The sequence below is a fragment of the Ceratotherium simum genome, chromosome X, assembly GCF_057802395.1.
Source record: "Ceratotherium simum simum isolate JZ-2026a chromosome X, ASM5780239v1, whole genome shotgun sequence".
NCBI lineage: Eukaryota > Metazoa > Chordata > Mammalia > Perissodactyla > Rhinocerotidae > Ceratotherium > Ceratotherium simum.
Genome location: NC_141940.1, coordinates 13649519 through 13665568, shown reverse-complemented (window position 1 = coordinate 13665568; position 16050 = coordinate 13649519). Strand labels below are relative to the sequence as shown.

The following is a 16050-nucleotide window of genomic DNA, read 5'->3' as shown; positions in this document are numbered from 1 at the left end:
TTCCTAGAGGAAGAATACAAGGACCTCATCTCTAAACCAGCAGTGTTATCATTTAGGACCGCTATCTTCCTCCAAGACTTCATGGTTGTGTCAGGCACAGCTCCCTCCCAGGATCCATATCTCCTCTCTAACTATATAGAATGAGAGGCCAAGTCACCAGCAAGTGGTCTCCATCAAGCGACCACAAAGCTGTGGGCCAGTAGCGGCTGCCAGTCCTTCATCATTCTTACAACTCTCTGTCTTCAATCAGATCGAAGGTGACCAAAAATATTTTGAAGAGAAAGCCATGAATGCAGCCAGTTTTACTGTAAGCCTGCATGCAACTCCCTCCAGGATATACTGAGAACAAAGCATTTGTAATCGTGTTTAAAAATTAGCCCAAACTATCGTATTATTTTTAACATCAAGAACAATGAGATAACTATTAAGGACTATCAGGCTCCAAGTATGAGGATAGAAATGAGAAAATTATGTGTTCATGGAATTTGATGAGTTATGGCTAACAAGGTGGGTAGTTTTTATCTGAGGTACTTTAATTACACTGTTTCATGTTACATAGATTACAGGAGTGATATTTGTTAAAGAATAATCACTTACGCATCATTCTGCTGCAAAGAAAGCTGATCTCGTTCTGTTAACTGATTATGTTGCTCTTGTCTTTTAACTGTGAAATACAACAAAGTTTATATAAGCATCATTCAGAAGCCACATTTCTTACTTCCTTGAAGACCAATGACTTTCACATGCACACACACACAAACACACACATGCGCGCACACACACACAAACACACACATACCATTCCCATTAGAGTAAACCTTCACAGACTTGCAATAACCAGAGAGAAGTCCAGTATTAATTTGGAATATGGAAAAGAACTGAACCATGTAATATTTTATTTAAGAAATTCAAGTTTATAATAGAACTAGCCCCATGCCAACATTACCAAGCACTGATTACTCGAGGTCTTAAGCAGAGTTACCTCATGGGAAGGACTCAGAATTAACATAGTGAGTTTGCTATATTACTTCGCAACTGCTTCTCAAGCACTAAAGTTCATTTTCCAGTGTAAAGTTCATTCGCCAAAATAGTTTAAACAACCCCCCAGAATCTTGACCTCCTATTAAATTAGCTTAACAAATCCTTTCATTATAAATAGTATAGAGTAAATATCAGCCCCATTCCCTGTAAAAATTATCACAAAATCTGAGTCAATGAGCTGTTACTGTACTTCTTGTTCTGAAGAATGCATGCTTGAATTTACCTGTCATAAGTTCCTGTTGCTTCAACAAAATATTTCGTATTTCTTTTAACCATATCATCTTCACATCCACATTTGGAGCCTAAAGATTTTAAAAAGGGGGAAGGAGAGGACATGTTTCCTTTTAAAAAGGACACTTTATAATAAAACAAATATGATTAAGTATATCAAACATGGGCTACAACCTGAATCAACATATTCAAACTTTTGATACTTAAAACTTCTAAGAAGCAAATAATTAGCCGTCAGATTAGATAAAATAATAGTCAAAACCATTTTGAAATCACCCATAAGTAATAACGCTCAGAGAAAATGTGAAATATAATCTCACCTATTTTTTCTTTGTAGGAGGATTCTTCTAAAAATATAAATGTTTTTATATTTAATTTTGGTAAAATAAAACAAGTTCTACTGTTTCTGAAAAAATCTATTGCAGAATAATCTTGATAACCGATGACAGCATGAAAGTGTCCTTAAATATTCTCCCATTACTTACAAGGTAAGTTTGTTAAAAAATAGCAAGAAGTCATACATTTAAACCAAACCAAGAAAATGTTCTTTTATGAACTGTAATCACCTAATACAGAATTAAAACAAAGAAAAAACACTGAACCCTTTCAACAGATAACAGCACAGTCACCTGTCACAAATCGTGATACAAATACTTATTGAAATGACAACATCCTCTTGAAATGTTCTCATTCCTCTCCCCTTCCCTTAAACAGGATGGACATTATAGCACATCTGGCCAGGACTTTACCATATTCTTTAGAAACAACAATCAAATCTGAACTGTCACATGTGTCTCATGATCAGGTACTCTCTGAATGCCGAGCACAAGAGAACGCAGAACTGTTATAAATCTGTAACTTTAGAAACTTGATGGGGACAGAGAAGCACCTGCCATGTTCTTGGCTATCAGCCCTAGTTGATAAGTCTCCTGGTGTAGTTGGGACAACTTAAAGCCCTAGAAAGCACCACAGGCATATCTCAAGTTAAAAAAAACACGTGCTACTGAAAAATGTTTAACTACATCACAGAGAGTAATTCAATAATATTTAAGTGACCTACATGAAAGGAATGAGAACTTTTGTAATGTAACCAAAATTATTTTTGTTTGCAAATTCAAACTTTTGTGTCTTAATGCAGGTTGTAGTTTCTAGAATAATTTTTAAATGACCAACCTGGACAATATAAACTTCTTCCTTCCCAGCATACCAGATTTCAAACTTGCGGTTATCGCCTTTCACATATTCAGTGATTCCAACTTCATCCATCTACAATACATAGGTCAACATTTTCAGGAGCATTTTATTTGGAATGTGAAATTACATTAAACCTACCCCCATTATACTGTAAATGAAACAGAATTTCTCATTTGGATAAAATAAATATTTTATATTCAAAGAATATGAAATGATAAATACAATCATAGACCTGAGTAGTTAATTGTTTTCATTGAACTATGCACTTATAGTACAGATTACATGCTCCATGTCAGTGATTGAAACAAATGTTATAAATCTAAACATCCAAGCAGTCCATCTAAGATTGAATTGTTATATATTAACTGTACACTATTAAAAGAAATTATTGTCAAACACAGAAGTATTTAAACATCAGTGAAAAAGATCATCCAAAATTAATTTAAATGGTTATTTTTAATAATCATTTTCCAGATAAATTAATCTGACAAATTATTACTTATCTCTATAGAAGCCCTACAAGTTGTAAACATCCAGTTTATGGGGCGGGGGAGAACCAGCCAGAAACACAAGGATCCCCTCTATTTCCACTAACCTCTCAGTTTCTCTAGAAAACAAATGATCTGTCATAGGAGAGTGATGTCTTCTTGTAGCCAGTGAAATTTTACATGCAATCTCTCTTCCTTACCACAGTTTTTCTTCTCCTTCATATGATTGTCAAAGCACAAACTCTTCCATTTTCTTTCATCCTGTGCTGCTAATAGCCTGGTTAATTCCATTTTGAGCAATTTTCTCCCTTGTACACACATTCTCTTTTAGTCCCCTTCTGTCTTCTCTTTTCTTTCAATTCCTGCCTAATTACCTAGAGGAATATCTCACTCTCTGTTCCATTTACGAACCCCCCAAATGACCCTAATTACAGCTGATAAGCATTAAAAGTAGTGCTTCAGAGATCCCCATACCAAGGAAAAGAAAAGGGATTATGCTTAGAAATGAAATGTGACATTTAATGAAAGAGCCTGTGACATCCACCCTGAATGTAGTCAGAAGTCACTTTCAGATCTCCGAAAATATCTTTATATTCCTACTCAACCACTCTAACTAATCTAATTTTGCTCAAACATTGGGATTTAAGATAAATAATAATTGCATGTTCAGTCTCTATTTAAACTGATTTTGTTTCAATACATGGTTTTGTCTTAATAGCATGAAAACATTGAAAGCACATGAGCTTTGGAGTCCAAGAGGCCTGCGTTGGAATTCCATCTCTAGCACTCACTAGCTATGTGTCTTGGTGCAAGTTGCTTAACCTTTCTGAACTTTAGTTTCCTCACCTATAAAATGGGAAGAATATCTATTTCATAGAGTTGATATAGGATTAAATAGCATGCATTAAATGCTTACATCATATAATGAGCTTTTTTAAGTGTGAGTTTGCTTTCCAAACTTTCCCTTATTTGAATTGCAATAGTTTTGTTATTTTTCATTGCATAAACATAGAATATCATTATAGATTAAATGAGCCTTTTCAAGTTACCCTGGGAATCTAACCATTATGTCTATCATACAATACTGTTTTCAGTTCCAAACAACTCACTTACAAATGATCCACTGGAATACAATCCATTTGTAATTTGTGGATTGTATATATTTTCTCAAATAACAAAATATAAAGGTTTTATTGAAAGGTTTCTACTCTACTTATTAAATGTTCACTATATCATGAAAATTTACTCAGTTTTAGAATCTGGAGGCAGAGTTAAAGGTCTAACTATATGAGTATAATTATATAATATACTATATTATAATAATAATATACATATTAAATAGTGAGGCTGATTCTATAGTTTCACCCTGTGGTCTCTGCTGTATCCTTCATATTTTAATTGATGATTTCTTGTAGCTATAAACATATTTTCTTTATTATAAAGCATTTTAGCTGAAGACATCTTGCTGTGGTAAGTGTTCAGGGCCTCAACTTTTAACTTAATTTTCTATCTTCAGGGTAGTGTGAAGATGTCAACTACCTTGTTAAAAGTCATCCAGTGGGTCAAGAACTCTGGGATTATAACCAATAACTACCAATCTTAAGACTTTTATTTATGTCTTTAGGATAGAGTTTAATTACTTCTTGGGTCCGTATTATTAAAACATTGATCTTGAATCACATTAACAAAAAATGTAGCTAGGCTGAAGCGCTATGAAGCAGTTAGAAGGAAGATACTGGGTATAAAACAGTAACATGGCTGTATCTTGAAAACAGTTTCTGAGACCAAAACAAAAAGGAAAAGAATGAGAATTACAACAAAATACAATTTACATAAATTAAAACTAGATGTGCACAGAACATTAGTATATATTTAACAAGAACACACAAACTGAAGGATATACATCAAATAAATTAGAATGGTTGCTACAGGGGTAGAGAGGAGATTAAGTATGGAGAATGGGGATAAAAAGGAATGAATGAAAGAATGAATGAACAAGAACAAGGCCCTCCAGCATGGTGCAGTGATTGAGAGCATGGACTCTGGAGCCATCTGCCTGGGTTTGAATCTGCGCTATACCACTTACTAACTATGTGCTCTTGGACAAATTACTCATCTCTCTAGAACTTGGCTTTCCTATCTTCAAAATGGGAATCATGAGTTAATAATAGCCCCTACTTCATATAAAATTGCTACATGGATTAAATGAGTTAAAATTGATATACGTAAAATCTTAGGATAGTTCCTAGCACATAGTAAGCAGTATGCGCATGTTTGTTAAATTTAAAAAAATGATAATAATAAATGCATGAACTGAGGAATCTGAAGAACTCAAATCTCTCCATTTGACTAACTGAACTTAGGGCCTTTCCTTTGCATAGAAGTGGCGAACTTAAAATATAGCACACAATCGTTAGAAAGTGCATTGTCAAGCCATGGAATTCCAGCTTGATATGATGAAGTCAAGGTAACAGTCCATGGACAGTGAGGGAGAAGTTGCTCAGCAGTAGAGAGCGTCTGCATTGATCCTCTCTACCAAAGGGAAGACTTTGAAACCAGTAACCCAAATTCTTATGTAGCACACTGATTAGTAACGCTAGCAATTATTTAACTCTGGATTCTCATGATAGGTAAGTAAGAGGGAGTAAGCATAGTAAGGCTTAAGAAACAGCCTAACTTCCATCTGTCAGTGGTATCACCATCTTCCTAGTAATCCTGGTCTAAATCCTTGCAGGCATCACTGACCAATCTCTTGTTAAGGAAGCTAGGCATTACTGGCGAACCAAAGAAAAATCAGACTGCTTTTTTTCCTTCAAATGTCAGGTATTATTTATTTCCTGTATCTAGTAAGTCAACAAGCCTGTCTGCCTACCTTCCATTGAAATGTTTCTTGCATCTATCCCACCCTCTGTTTCCATGGTAACCATTGTAGTTTGAATGCTCACGACTTTGTTACCTGACACCAGTCCCTCCTTACTCGAACGTACTCTAGAAATATTCTGTTGGTGTGCCCATCATTGTGACAAATTAAAGGTAAAATGGAAAATCAATACAAACCAAAAATACATTAGGTATTAAGTAGGTCACCCCACAAATAAAAAGTGAACCAAATGGATTTGGGTCCAATATGCCTATGAAGGTAAAGTACCTCCCCACGGAATAGATATACAGACAGCAAGAGATCTGAACCCTGGCTGAGATCAGTCATAAATTCTTGGTTCTCAACCAATGTTTATTAGAGACATAAAAGACTCTTGGAGATTTTGAGGGCTTGGAGGTAGGTTGCTAATATCAAAGGAGCAACTAGGCATTTGTTATGAAAACAGCAAGAGTTTTAAAGAAGTTGTGATGCTGCTGCGGATTCAGAAGTGAATCAGGGAAAGTAGACAGTAGGAAGAAATCAGAGACCTGGCCCTGGGTAGGAACCTTGTTAGGAACAGCTTGAGGTTGCTGACCCTATGGGAAGAATCAAAAGCACGGCCTGCTTATCTGGTAGCCTCCTGACACAAACACCTCAGGCCTATCTCAGGACACACTGCCTGTCCTCTTTATTACTGCTGCTGAAAGTTTTATCAATTCTCAAATAGTGGTGTTGACAACTATGAAAGACCATGCTCATGAAAAATGACTACAACGATAGTGGTTGGGGAATCAAGGGTGATAATTTTCTCTATTTTCCAAATTTTCTATAACAAACGCTATATTGATTTTACAATTTAAAACTTGAAAGATAAAATTAATTATAAAATCAAATTCACCAATTACAGACTCATGTGAATTGGAAGTTCCTCTTGTCAAATGTCAAAACCAGTTGGGAGTATCATTGGATCGCCAGTGACTTCCTCAAACAATACTGCTCACATTTTAATACCAGACTAGTATTAGGACAGAATGGCAGTTTGGGTTACAGGAGAGAAGAATAATTTCAAAGGATAGGACAGGACAGATGCGGGCAGGATTCAGCTGTAGGTGCCTTTGGACATCCAGGAAGGGAGGAGGTGCTAGGGAATGGACGAGGGATACAAAAAGGACGGTGGGGATATGCTGAACAGAAAAGTTATCTTTTTTAAATTGCATTGAGAAAAAGGAAGAAACTCATTCCTCCTTGTTACCACGACCAAAACTCCACCCAACTAAAAACTAGACTATTGGTGGTGAGCACGATGCAATCTATATAGAAACTGATATATAATAATGTACACCTGAAATTACACAATGTTATAAACCAACGTGACCTCAATAAAACAATTTAAAAAATAACTCCCCCCAGTACCATTGGTGTGAGAGTGCTCATGGGGGAGCCTGGGTCACTTACTATAATTTCAAATTGTGTTCTGCAGGACACTAGGGAGCCCCCTTGGGGACTGCCTAGGACTGGAGCGAGAGAGGAAAGGATGGAGGCAAAGCTCTGCCCTCCCTCACTCTCATTTCAGGCAAAGAAGTTCTGCTTTACCTGAGTTCTATATAAGACTTCTACTTAAGATTTCAAGGGTGGGAGTAGGTGAATTGGATGAAGGGGGTCAAAGGGTACAAATTTTCAGTTATAAAATAAATTAGTCGTGGAGATGTAATGTATAGCATGTCAACTATAGTTAATAACACTGTGTTAAAGGGCTGGCCCGGTGGTGTAGTGGTTAAGTTTGCATGCTCCGCTTCGATGGCCCGGGGTTCGCCAGTTCAGATCCTGGGTGCGGACCTATCCACTGCTCATCAAGCCATGATGTGGCGGCATCCCACATACAAAATAGAGGAAGATTGGCATAGATGTTAGCTCAGGGACAATCTTCCTCAAGTAAAAAGAGGAAGATTGACAATAGATGTTAGCTCCGGGTCAACTTTCCTCACCAAAAAAAATAAAAATAAAAAATAATACTGTGTTGCATATTTGCAAGTTGCTAAGAGAGTAGATCTTAAAAGTTCTCGTCACAAGAAAAAAAATTTCATAACTGTGTAGTGATGAATGTTAAATAGACTTATTGTGGTGATCATTTCACAATATATACAAATATCAAATCATTATGTTGTACATCTGAAACTAATATAATGATGTATGTCAATTATACCTTAATTTAAAAAAAAGATTTCAGTGAGGCAGCTTAGCACATGGTTAAAAAAAAGATTTCATTTAAACAAAGGGATGCACAACTAAAGTATAAAACCCACTCATTTGAACTGAAAAAGTATACAAATCTGAATATGTATATATGAAAGACTATTACATTGACAATTCAAATTGTCTTACTTTCAAACAGTGCTTAAAACTGTATGACGGGTATCTATCAGAGCCTTCTCCGCTTTCAACACGCCTTTTACAAAAAACAATGGCTTTTTCATACAAGAAAAGGTGCCGCTGCATTGGTTTGAATCTAGCAAAATCCTTCATTTTTGTAGTGCCTTTCTTGTGTCCGATCCAAACACTGAATGCACCCTGAGTTATCATCTTGCCCAGCTCATTTAAGTTTCCCTAGAATGGAAAATCAAAACACATTAGTACAAGGCAGAGCTATGTTCAGATCTCTGACATCAACATTATAGTGTTTAGCTCTAGCTACTAAAACCCTAAAGCGTAATTTATACAGTTTTTAAAATTTTATTCATCATAACTTTTTACATTAAAACTTGCCAGGTGTCACATAGGTACCAAATTACTATGGGAGTGGGAGATATAAGAAACTGCCTTTTCCCTGGCTTCGTGTCTCCATGTAGAGGTATTTCAGCCAGGGTAACTCTCCCCATCTCTTCCTCAGTCCTGATTGGCGAACGACATCTACCAGTCCCAGTTTCCCCACTGGGTGGAGCTAACAGTAAACATTTGATCTTTTTCTTCCCTATCTATCCTAGGGTAGGGCAAGGAGCAATTCTGGGACAATAGAAGACCCAACATTCCTTCAAGCGGGATCTCCCAACGTCTAGACTCAGGGGTAGGCTGTTAGGGACATGGGGAATGTCGCAAATCCATTTGGCTGCGGATCTGAAGCCAATTCTCCACTTAGCATTATCAATAATAATGCCGACATTTGGATCTCCACTTGTCTGCCTCTTACTTCTTATTTCTCAATTGATTCCAGGAGAGGAAGAAAGGGATGTTAACACACTTACCCCCTAAAACTGCAACAATCATTAAAATCTACTTACAATATAGCCATTTATTGCAATCTGATGCATGGAGTCATTAACTGACTTCAGTAAATCCAGCACTGTGTCAAGTGCCTCCTTTAATTGTTCAGATCCTTCACAGTCCTTGCTATATTTTAACAGCTCCTGTAATTAGAAGTCAAGAATTAAACTTAATATTAGGCAGATATTAATAGCTGGAGAAAATGAATAAATTTTTGGCTAACATGCTTTCAAGGAGGAATCCAAAGATAACGCCAGTTTTTTGAGTAATTTCTTTCAAATGCTATTTTGTCACATTAATACCATATTTAATAGCAATGTCAAAATTGGGGAAGAAATGGAATATCGACTAAACAATATAAAGCAAAGGGCATTTAATGGTTTTGGAGCTGAAGAACAATAGCTATTAGGACACATCAGAGATTAGTTTTTATTTTATTTTTTATTTTTATTTTTTAGATTGCAACCTTTGAGCTTTGGGGCTTTTTGGGGGTGGGGGGGGATAGGAAGATTGGCCTTGTGCTAACATCTCTTGCCAATCTTCCTCTTTTTCTCTTCTTTCTCCCCAAAGCCCCAGTACATAGTTGTGTATCATAGTTGTAGAGTTGTAGCTCTTTTATATGGGAGGCTGCCTCAGCATGGCTTGATGAGTGGTGAGTAGGTCTGCGCCCAGGATCCAAACCGGCGAACCCCGGGCTGCTGAAGCAGAATGAGCGAACTTAATCACTACGCCACCAGGCTGGTACCCCCAGAGATTGGTTTTTAAAGCAATTACACATTTTGGGGGGCCTCTACATACAACAATTTGTTTTATTCATTATGCATATATACCATAGCACATTGTAAAAGTACATTGTAAGACAGGCTATGCTGCATTTATACTTAACAAAACGTTTTAGTAATCCTTTCACATTACATGAGGGGTGTGCTATCTTCATTTTTCACTGAGAAGACTCATATGAAATACAGTCTCAAAACTATACAAAATATTTGCTTAGTTCTTCTTAACAACAGTAAAAGTTCTGCAGTAAACTCTATACATACATCAATGTAACTGGTATGGATAACTAAATAGCTAAAAAGACTCCCAGTATTCTCAGCTTTACATCTATGCCTCCAGCCGATGGAGCACACTGCATTGATTCTACTGCTAAATCCAGCTTTCTCAGTCACGGAGCCTACCTATTGCTAGTGCTTCCTAGTCAGCTACTTTTTTTTTTTTTAATTTTTCCAGGAAACGTTTTTATTTTCTTTGTGAGGAAAATCAGCCCTGAACTAACATCTGTTGCCAGTCCTCCTCTTTTGCTGAGGAAGACTGGCCCTGGGCTAACGTCTGTGCCCATCTTCCTCTACTTTATATGGGACGCCACAAGCAGTGCGTCGGTGTGCGCCCAGGATCCGAACCTGCAAACCCTGGGCTGCAGAAGCGGAGAACTTGCACTTAACCGCAGCGCCACCGGGCGGCCCCCACTACTTCCTTTTTAATGGCTTTGCCACATCTGACCCAAAGCAGTAAGTAAAGAAAGAAACAAATGCTTCATGTAATTACCTTCAATAGTAACTGATATTTAGTGATTCGTTGCACTGGTTTGAGTAAATAGGAATCCAGGCCAAGTCTGTGTTTTAATTTTCTTTGACATTCCTGTCATTAAAATATAATTATCAATAAATTTAAATTAAGACATATACCTGTGAAAATGCCAAGTGTTCATTCATTAGACCCAATGCATTCAGGTTACTCACATCTCAAGAAAAATTTACCAGAAAAATAGCTGTTACATATGGTATAGAAATTATAAGAGGCAGTATATCTGTAAAACTATAGTAAACATTATTTCAAGAATTTGAGAGAGAGAAAATTCAAAAATTTCAAAGACTAAAAAGCTTTTACATATAAATTCACATTGATGCGGAATGCTTAAAAGGTGAGAAAGCAATGAATGACCACAGACGAACATGACTAAAAAGTTCTTCAATATATCCAAGAAAATTAACAAAAGGCTCAGTTCCACAGGCCAAGACCCAGAAAAGAAATAGATTGTAAAAAAAAAAAAAAAAAAAAGTTGTACTGAATATAAATCAGACTGAGTATGAGAAAAGTTTTTTTAATATCACAAGAAAAATACAGCCCTCATCAACTGGTGCTATATTTCACTTGATTATTGGCTCACTGCCACTATAAATTTAAGGGTTATGACTTTGGGTCCTGGGAACATTGTAGGGTCCATAATTAGGGCAAGATGGGGCCGATTAGGATGAAATGTACGTATAGGAAGTGCAGAACACAAGGGAGTAAGAGAGGATATACCCATGTAAGACCCAGGACCCTCCTCTGGATATGGATAAAATCCAATATATAATCCAATTCAAATAATTATCAACTTACAGTTAAAGATGGTGGACTGATACATGCATTTGGCTCTCCTCACTCATGAAAATCAACTAAAATGATGGAAAAGTTATTTTTACAAAGCAAAACCCAAAAGTACAAAGATGGGAGAGGAAAAAATATTGTCAAAATTTGGAAACTGGAAACCAAACGGACAAGTAGTAAATAACTGAGCACACTAGAGAAAAGTGAATCTCAAGTTGGCAGAGGGAAAAACCAAGGAACAACTCAACTTATGTTGTAGAACACACTTTCCCCCTCTCCACAGAGAATTGCAGACATCAAGTACCTCTGAAAGTGGGAGATGAAGGTGGGGTTTGAAAAAAGATGGCCGTTGAAAGTCTGAAAAAGTAATCAGATACTAACAAGTGTTGGTGAGGGTGTGGACCAATCAGTACCCTCACACACTGTTGGTAGGAATGTAAAATGGTGCAGCGACTTTGGAAAACAATCCAACAGTTCTTCGAAAAGTTAAACAGAATTACTATATTAACCAACAATTTCACGCCCAGGCCAAGAGAGATGAAAATATATGTCCACACAAAAACTTGTACTCAAGAAGTGGAAACAACCCAAATATCCATCAAATGATGAATGGATAAATAAAATGTGGAATATCCATATAATGGAATAATATTCGGCCATAAAATGGAAGGAAGTACTTGATACATGCTACAACATGGATGAACCTCGAAAACACTACCCTAAGTGAAATCAAGTGTTAGGGTAGAATAAAGACATTTGCAAACATGCAAGTTCTCAAAAATGTTTACCTACAATGTGCACTTTCTCAGTAAAACTACTGGAGGATGTGTTCTACCAAACAAGTGAGTAAATCCAGGAAGGGAAGGATACGGCACCTGGGAAACCATGAGAGCCTATGCAAGAGACAGGTGAACAGAATCTCAAAAATGACATTCACCAACATCCCAAGATGACAGCTGTGCAACAGCCTAGTGAGTCTAGATGAGCAGGTCAGAAGACTCCAGGAGAGATTTATTGAAGATAAAATTCAGAGGAAATATAATGTGTTTAAATGTACTGAGAAGAGATTTATGTAACTCTCACAACTGGGAGAGTTGGGGCTGGAATAAGGCTAAGTACCTAGAAAATTAAGTGAGGAAAAAAGATAATTGCAAGAGAAACAAAAGGGAAGGAAAAGCAACCATCTTATGCCACACGATTCATCTGAGCATAGAAATGATATGGTCTTAATGATTTAACACTGTATATCAATCCAACCAAAATTACAATATAACTATATTGGACCATTTGGAGGAAAAGAAGTATGTGTGTGTATGGGGGGGGAGGGGGGACAGGAGCAGTGAAGGAGAGGGATATTCTAATCTTCCATGGTGGGAAGGAGCAATATAAACATGATATTTGGAAACATGGAGGTAAACACCAAAAGAAGTAGTTAAAAGAGCTGAAAGTGGTCGCCTCTAGGGAGCAGCACAGTCATGTGCCACATAACAATGTTTCGGTCAATGACAGAGCGCATATTACGATGGTGGTCCCATAAGATTAGTACCATATAGCCCAGGTGTGTAGCAGGCTATACCATCTAGGTTGGTGTAAGTACACTCTATGATGTTCGCACGATGATGAAATCACCTAATGATGCATTTCTCAGAACATATCCCCGTCGTTAAGCAATGCATGACTGTATACATTCGTGTGCATTTTTATTTGTGTGCATGTGTGTGTGTTTTGGGGATGGTCAAATTGCTCTTTAATCTCTACATATATATAACTTACTTAAAGTAGAAAATGAATTTATAAATAAGAAATATCCCAATCTCTTCCAGAAAGAGTATATCCAATATCTGAATAATTACTATACCTGGAAAAAGGCACATTCCGAATACTTCTTCCAAATTGCCTCTGATCTGGGCTTATTCTGACAATATTTTGCATACATCTGAAAATCATCTTTCTGTGATAAAAAGCAAATTCAAACATATCAATTTGTGAACATGCACTTTTCCTATCAAGAAATGCTCAGCAAGAGTGAGTGTGGCCAAGCATCATGGGAAATGTGGCCTAAAGGGCCTGCCACACTGACAGCTGGTCAGGAGCCCTCTTTGTATTCCAAGAACAGCATGCCCATCAGACTGTGTAGAGGGACACATAATTATTCAAGTAATTTCATAACTTCTACTTACCAAGTTTGAGAGTTAGAGGAGAAAAGCCTTCTCTGAATGAAGTATAAAAACAGACTAACTTTTTCATAACTATGAGCTAATAGGGTACCAAGAAATAATCTCTTTCTATGCTATTAGTCTCTCAGTTCCCTAGTGAATGAACTGGTAAGCTAACTTCCAGCATCCTTGGTTGATCACAGAGACATCATCATTTTGCCATAACCCTGCTAGGCATCTGCCCATGCTATTCTCTCTCCCTGGAATCATCTTTATTTGACTCTCATCGAATGGGTTACCTCCTCCTCACTCTTTAACATTCATCTCATGAGTCATCTCTTCTATAAAGCCATCATTTCTATCATCAGCCGGTGCAACACACACCTCTTCCTGGCTCTTACAGGACCTTTTGTATACCTCTAATATAGCACAACTCACACTGTACATAATGGACTCCCTGTTTTTCTACGTGAATAGTCTTGGGTTTGGTATCCAGATTGCCTAGCACAGTGCCTGGCACATAGTAGGTGTTCAGGACACGGCTGTTGAATGAATGAACCTATCAATAGGCATTTATTAAACCACTACTGGTTGCCAAGAACTCTGCTAACCTTGTGAGAGGTACAAAGATATATACGATATGGACTCTGCCTCAAAGAGTTTTCCACCTAGTTGGAGAAAGAATTCATGAATATGCGTAAAGATGCATAGTAAATATAAAATCCCCAATGAGTAGCAGAGACATTAAGTACTAAAGAAGTCCACAGGAAAGAGAGACTGCTGTTGCTTAAAGAAGTTGGGGAAGAATTTGGCCATAGTTTAAACGTGTTTAAAGTTAGGATATATGGAGAAAGGTAATAACACATAGTTCTTTCTTAACTTTATTATCTTCTCACTCCATAAACACTTTCTGAGATAAGATATCTTTTTGGAAGCTTTCAATGATCACCTCTATTAAATTGACTCTCAAATCAAAGATCACAGAACTGATCTTACAGGAAGAGGAGGAACTAGATAAGCAAAGAACATTCTGAGAGAAAACTCTAATGGAGGAGAGTATGATTACAAAGCCTGGGAAGTCAATTGTACTAAGTACACTCTTGGGACACAGAGAAATGAGCCTCCCTGAATGATCTTGTAGAATAAAAAGAAGAGACGGCTCTCTGTTTTGCAAAGTTCCTGTAATAGATGCCTTGGTGCCTGAAAGCCAGGCTACGTTGGATTCTAAGACTTTACACGTATTCGAGGGGAAAACCAAGGCATCTTTTAGGCTAAAAATTAACCAAGTCAAGAATGCTTGTGCTAAGATGGTCCCAACTCTCACATCTTCATAGCCAGGATGGTCCTTGGACTCCTGGGATCACCCAGGGGTCAGTGGTCACAAGCTGAGCCATTGAAGCATTTGATACCACAGAATACAATGGTTGTTTACATGCTTTGCACACCCCATTGCATCAGTTTCTCTAACAAAGCTCAGTTTAGCATTAAATACTTGCTGGAGAGATGTGTCTCCTCCAAAAGCAGAAAAACAAAAAACAATATTTACTTGTCTCTAAATCTGTTCTTATAAAATGAGCTGCTATTTTGCTGGTCCATATTTATATATTTTTAAACAATAATTGAACTAACCCTTTCCAGGAAACAAGGTCCCACTCTTTCTGGAGCGTCAACGCAATTTTCCAGACTGCTCATGAAAATGCTGTGAAAATTTCAGAGAAAAACATGATATAATTTTATGTTAAATGTAATAAATTGGTCAATAACCCTTTAAATAATATGAAAAAGAAAATTCAATTCAGCAATTACATACTTGTTATGAAATTCATATATTTCTGCCATATTTCCAAAGAGAATATCCTTTTTATTTCTCAGGAGAGGTGGCATAAGATCAAACATCTCTGGATTATCCATCTCCGCTCTATAGCCCTACCCAAAATAAATAATTTATTCACTTAAAAAAGTATTCACATTAATATTTGATTGGGCCACCAAAGGTGGAGATACAGCAGAATGTATAGGGGACTATGGGTGAAGCTGTTTGTAATTTTAACATTCAAATCTTCTAGCTTCCAAAGTTATCCATTATTATTTTTTTTTTTTTTTAGAAAGCAGGACAGGGAAGTCAAGGTTTTCTACTCAATAGGTGGAATACAGTGACAGCTCTTTGGCCTTCTGAGTAGCTTGTAGTGTAGGAAACAAAATAGAAACCAAATATGAAAACTTATATTATAGGTCATTAATTTCTCCTTAAACTGGCAATAAGTGTTTAGATTTTTTCAGACCAAATTAATATTATGACATTTGTATCAAATGAAGATTTTTCTCCCATTTTTAGTTCTTTACATCACAATCTCTAAATAGCACCCTGGGAATAATTATAACAATCTGTTGTATCCCTAAGAGAACAGCTTATCTCTTCTGTAATAAATTCTGAATCCACAATTCTCAC

At 36.8% G+C, this 16050-nt stretch overlaps 1 protein-coding gene across 10 annotated transcripts in view; it reads right to left on the bottom strand.

The window, feature by feature from the left end:
- The window catches only part of MCF2 (MCF.2 cell line derived transforming sequence), a 108571-nt gene that overhangs the window by 14613 nt on the left and 77908 nt on the right, over positions 1-16050 (bottom strand). For 8 of the 10 annotated variants that reach the window (XM_087426655.1, XM_087426656.1, XM_087426653.1 and 5 more), the window contains 9 exons: positions 15412-15527; positions 15231-15300; positions 13304-13396; positions 10621-10713; positions 9090-9215; positions 8197-8418; positions 2446-2538; positions 1265-1343; positions 598-664 (listed from right to left, as the gene is read on the bottom strand). In XM_087426655.1, coding sequence (XP_087282781.1) covers positions 598-664; positions 1265-1343; positions 2446-2538; positions 8197-8418; positions 9090-9215; positions 10621-10713; positions 13304-13396; positions 15231-15300; positions 15412-15527 — 959 coding nt within the window. The other 2 variants (XM_087426660.1, XM_087426661.1) reach the window with 2 other exon arrangements.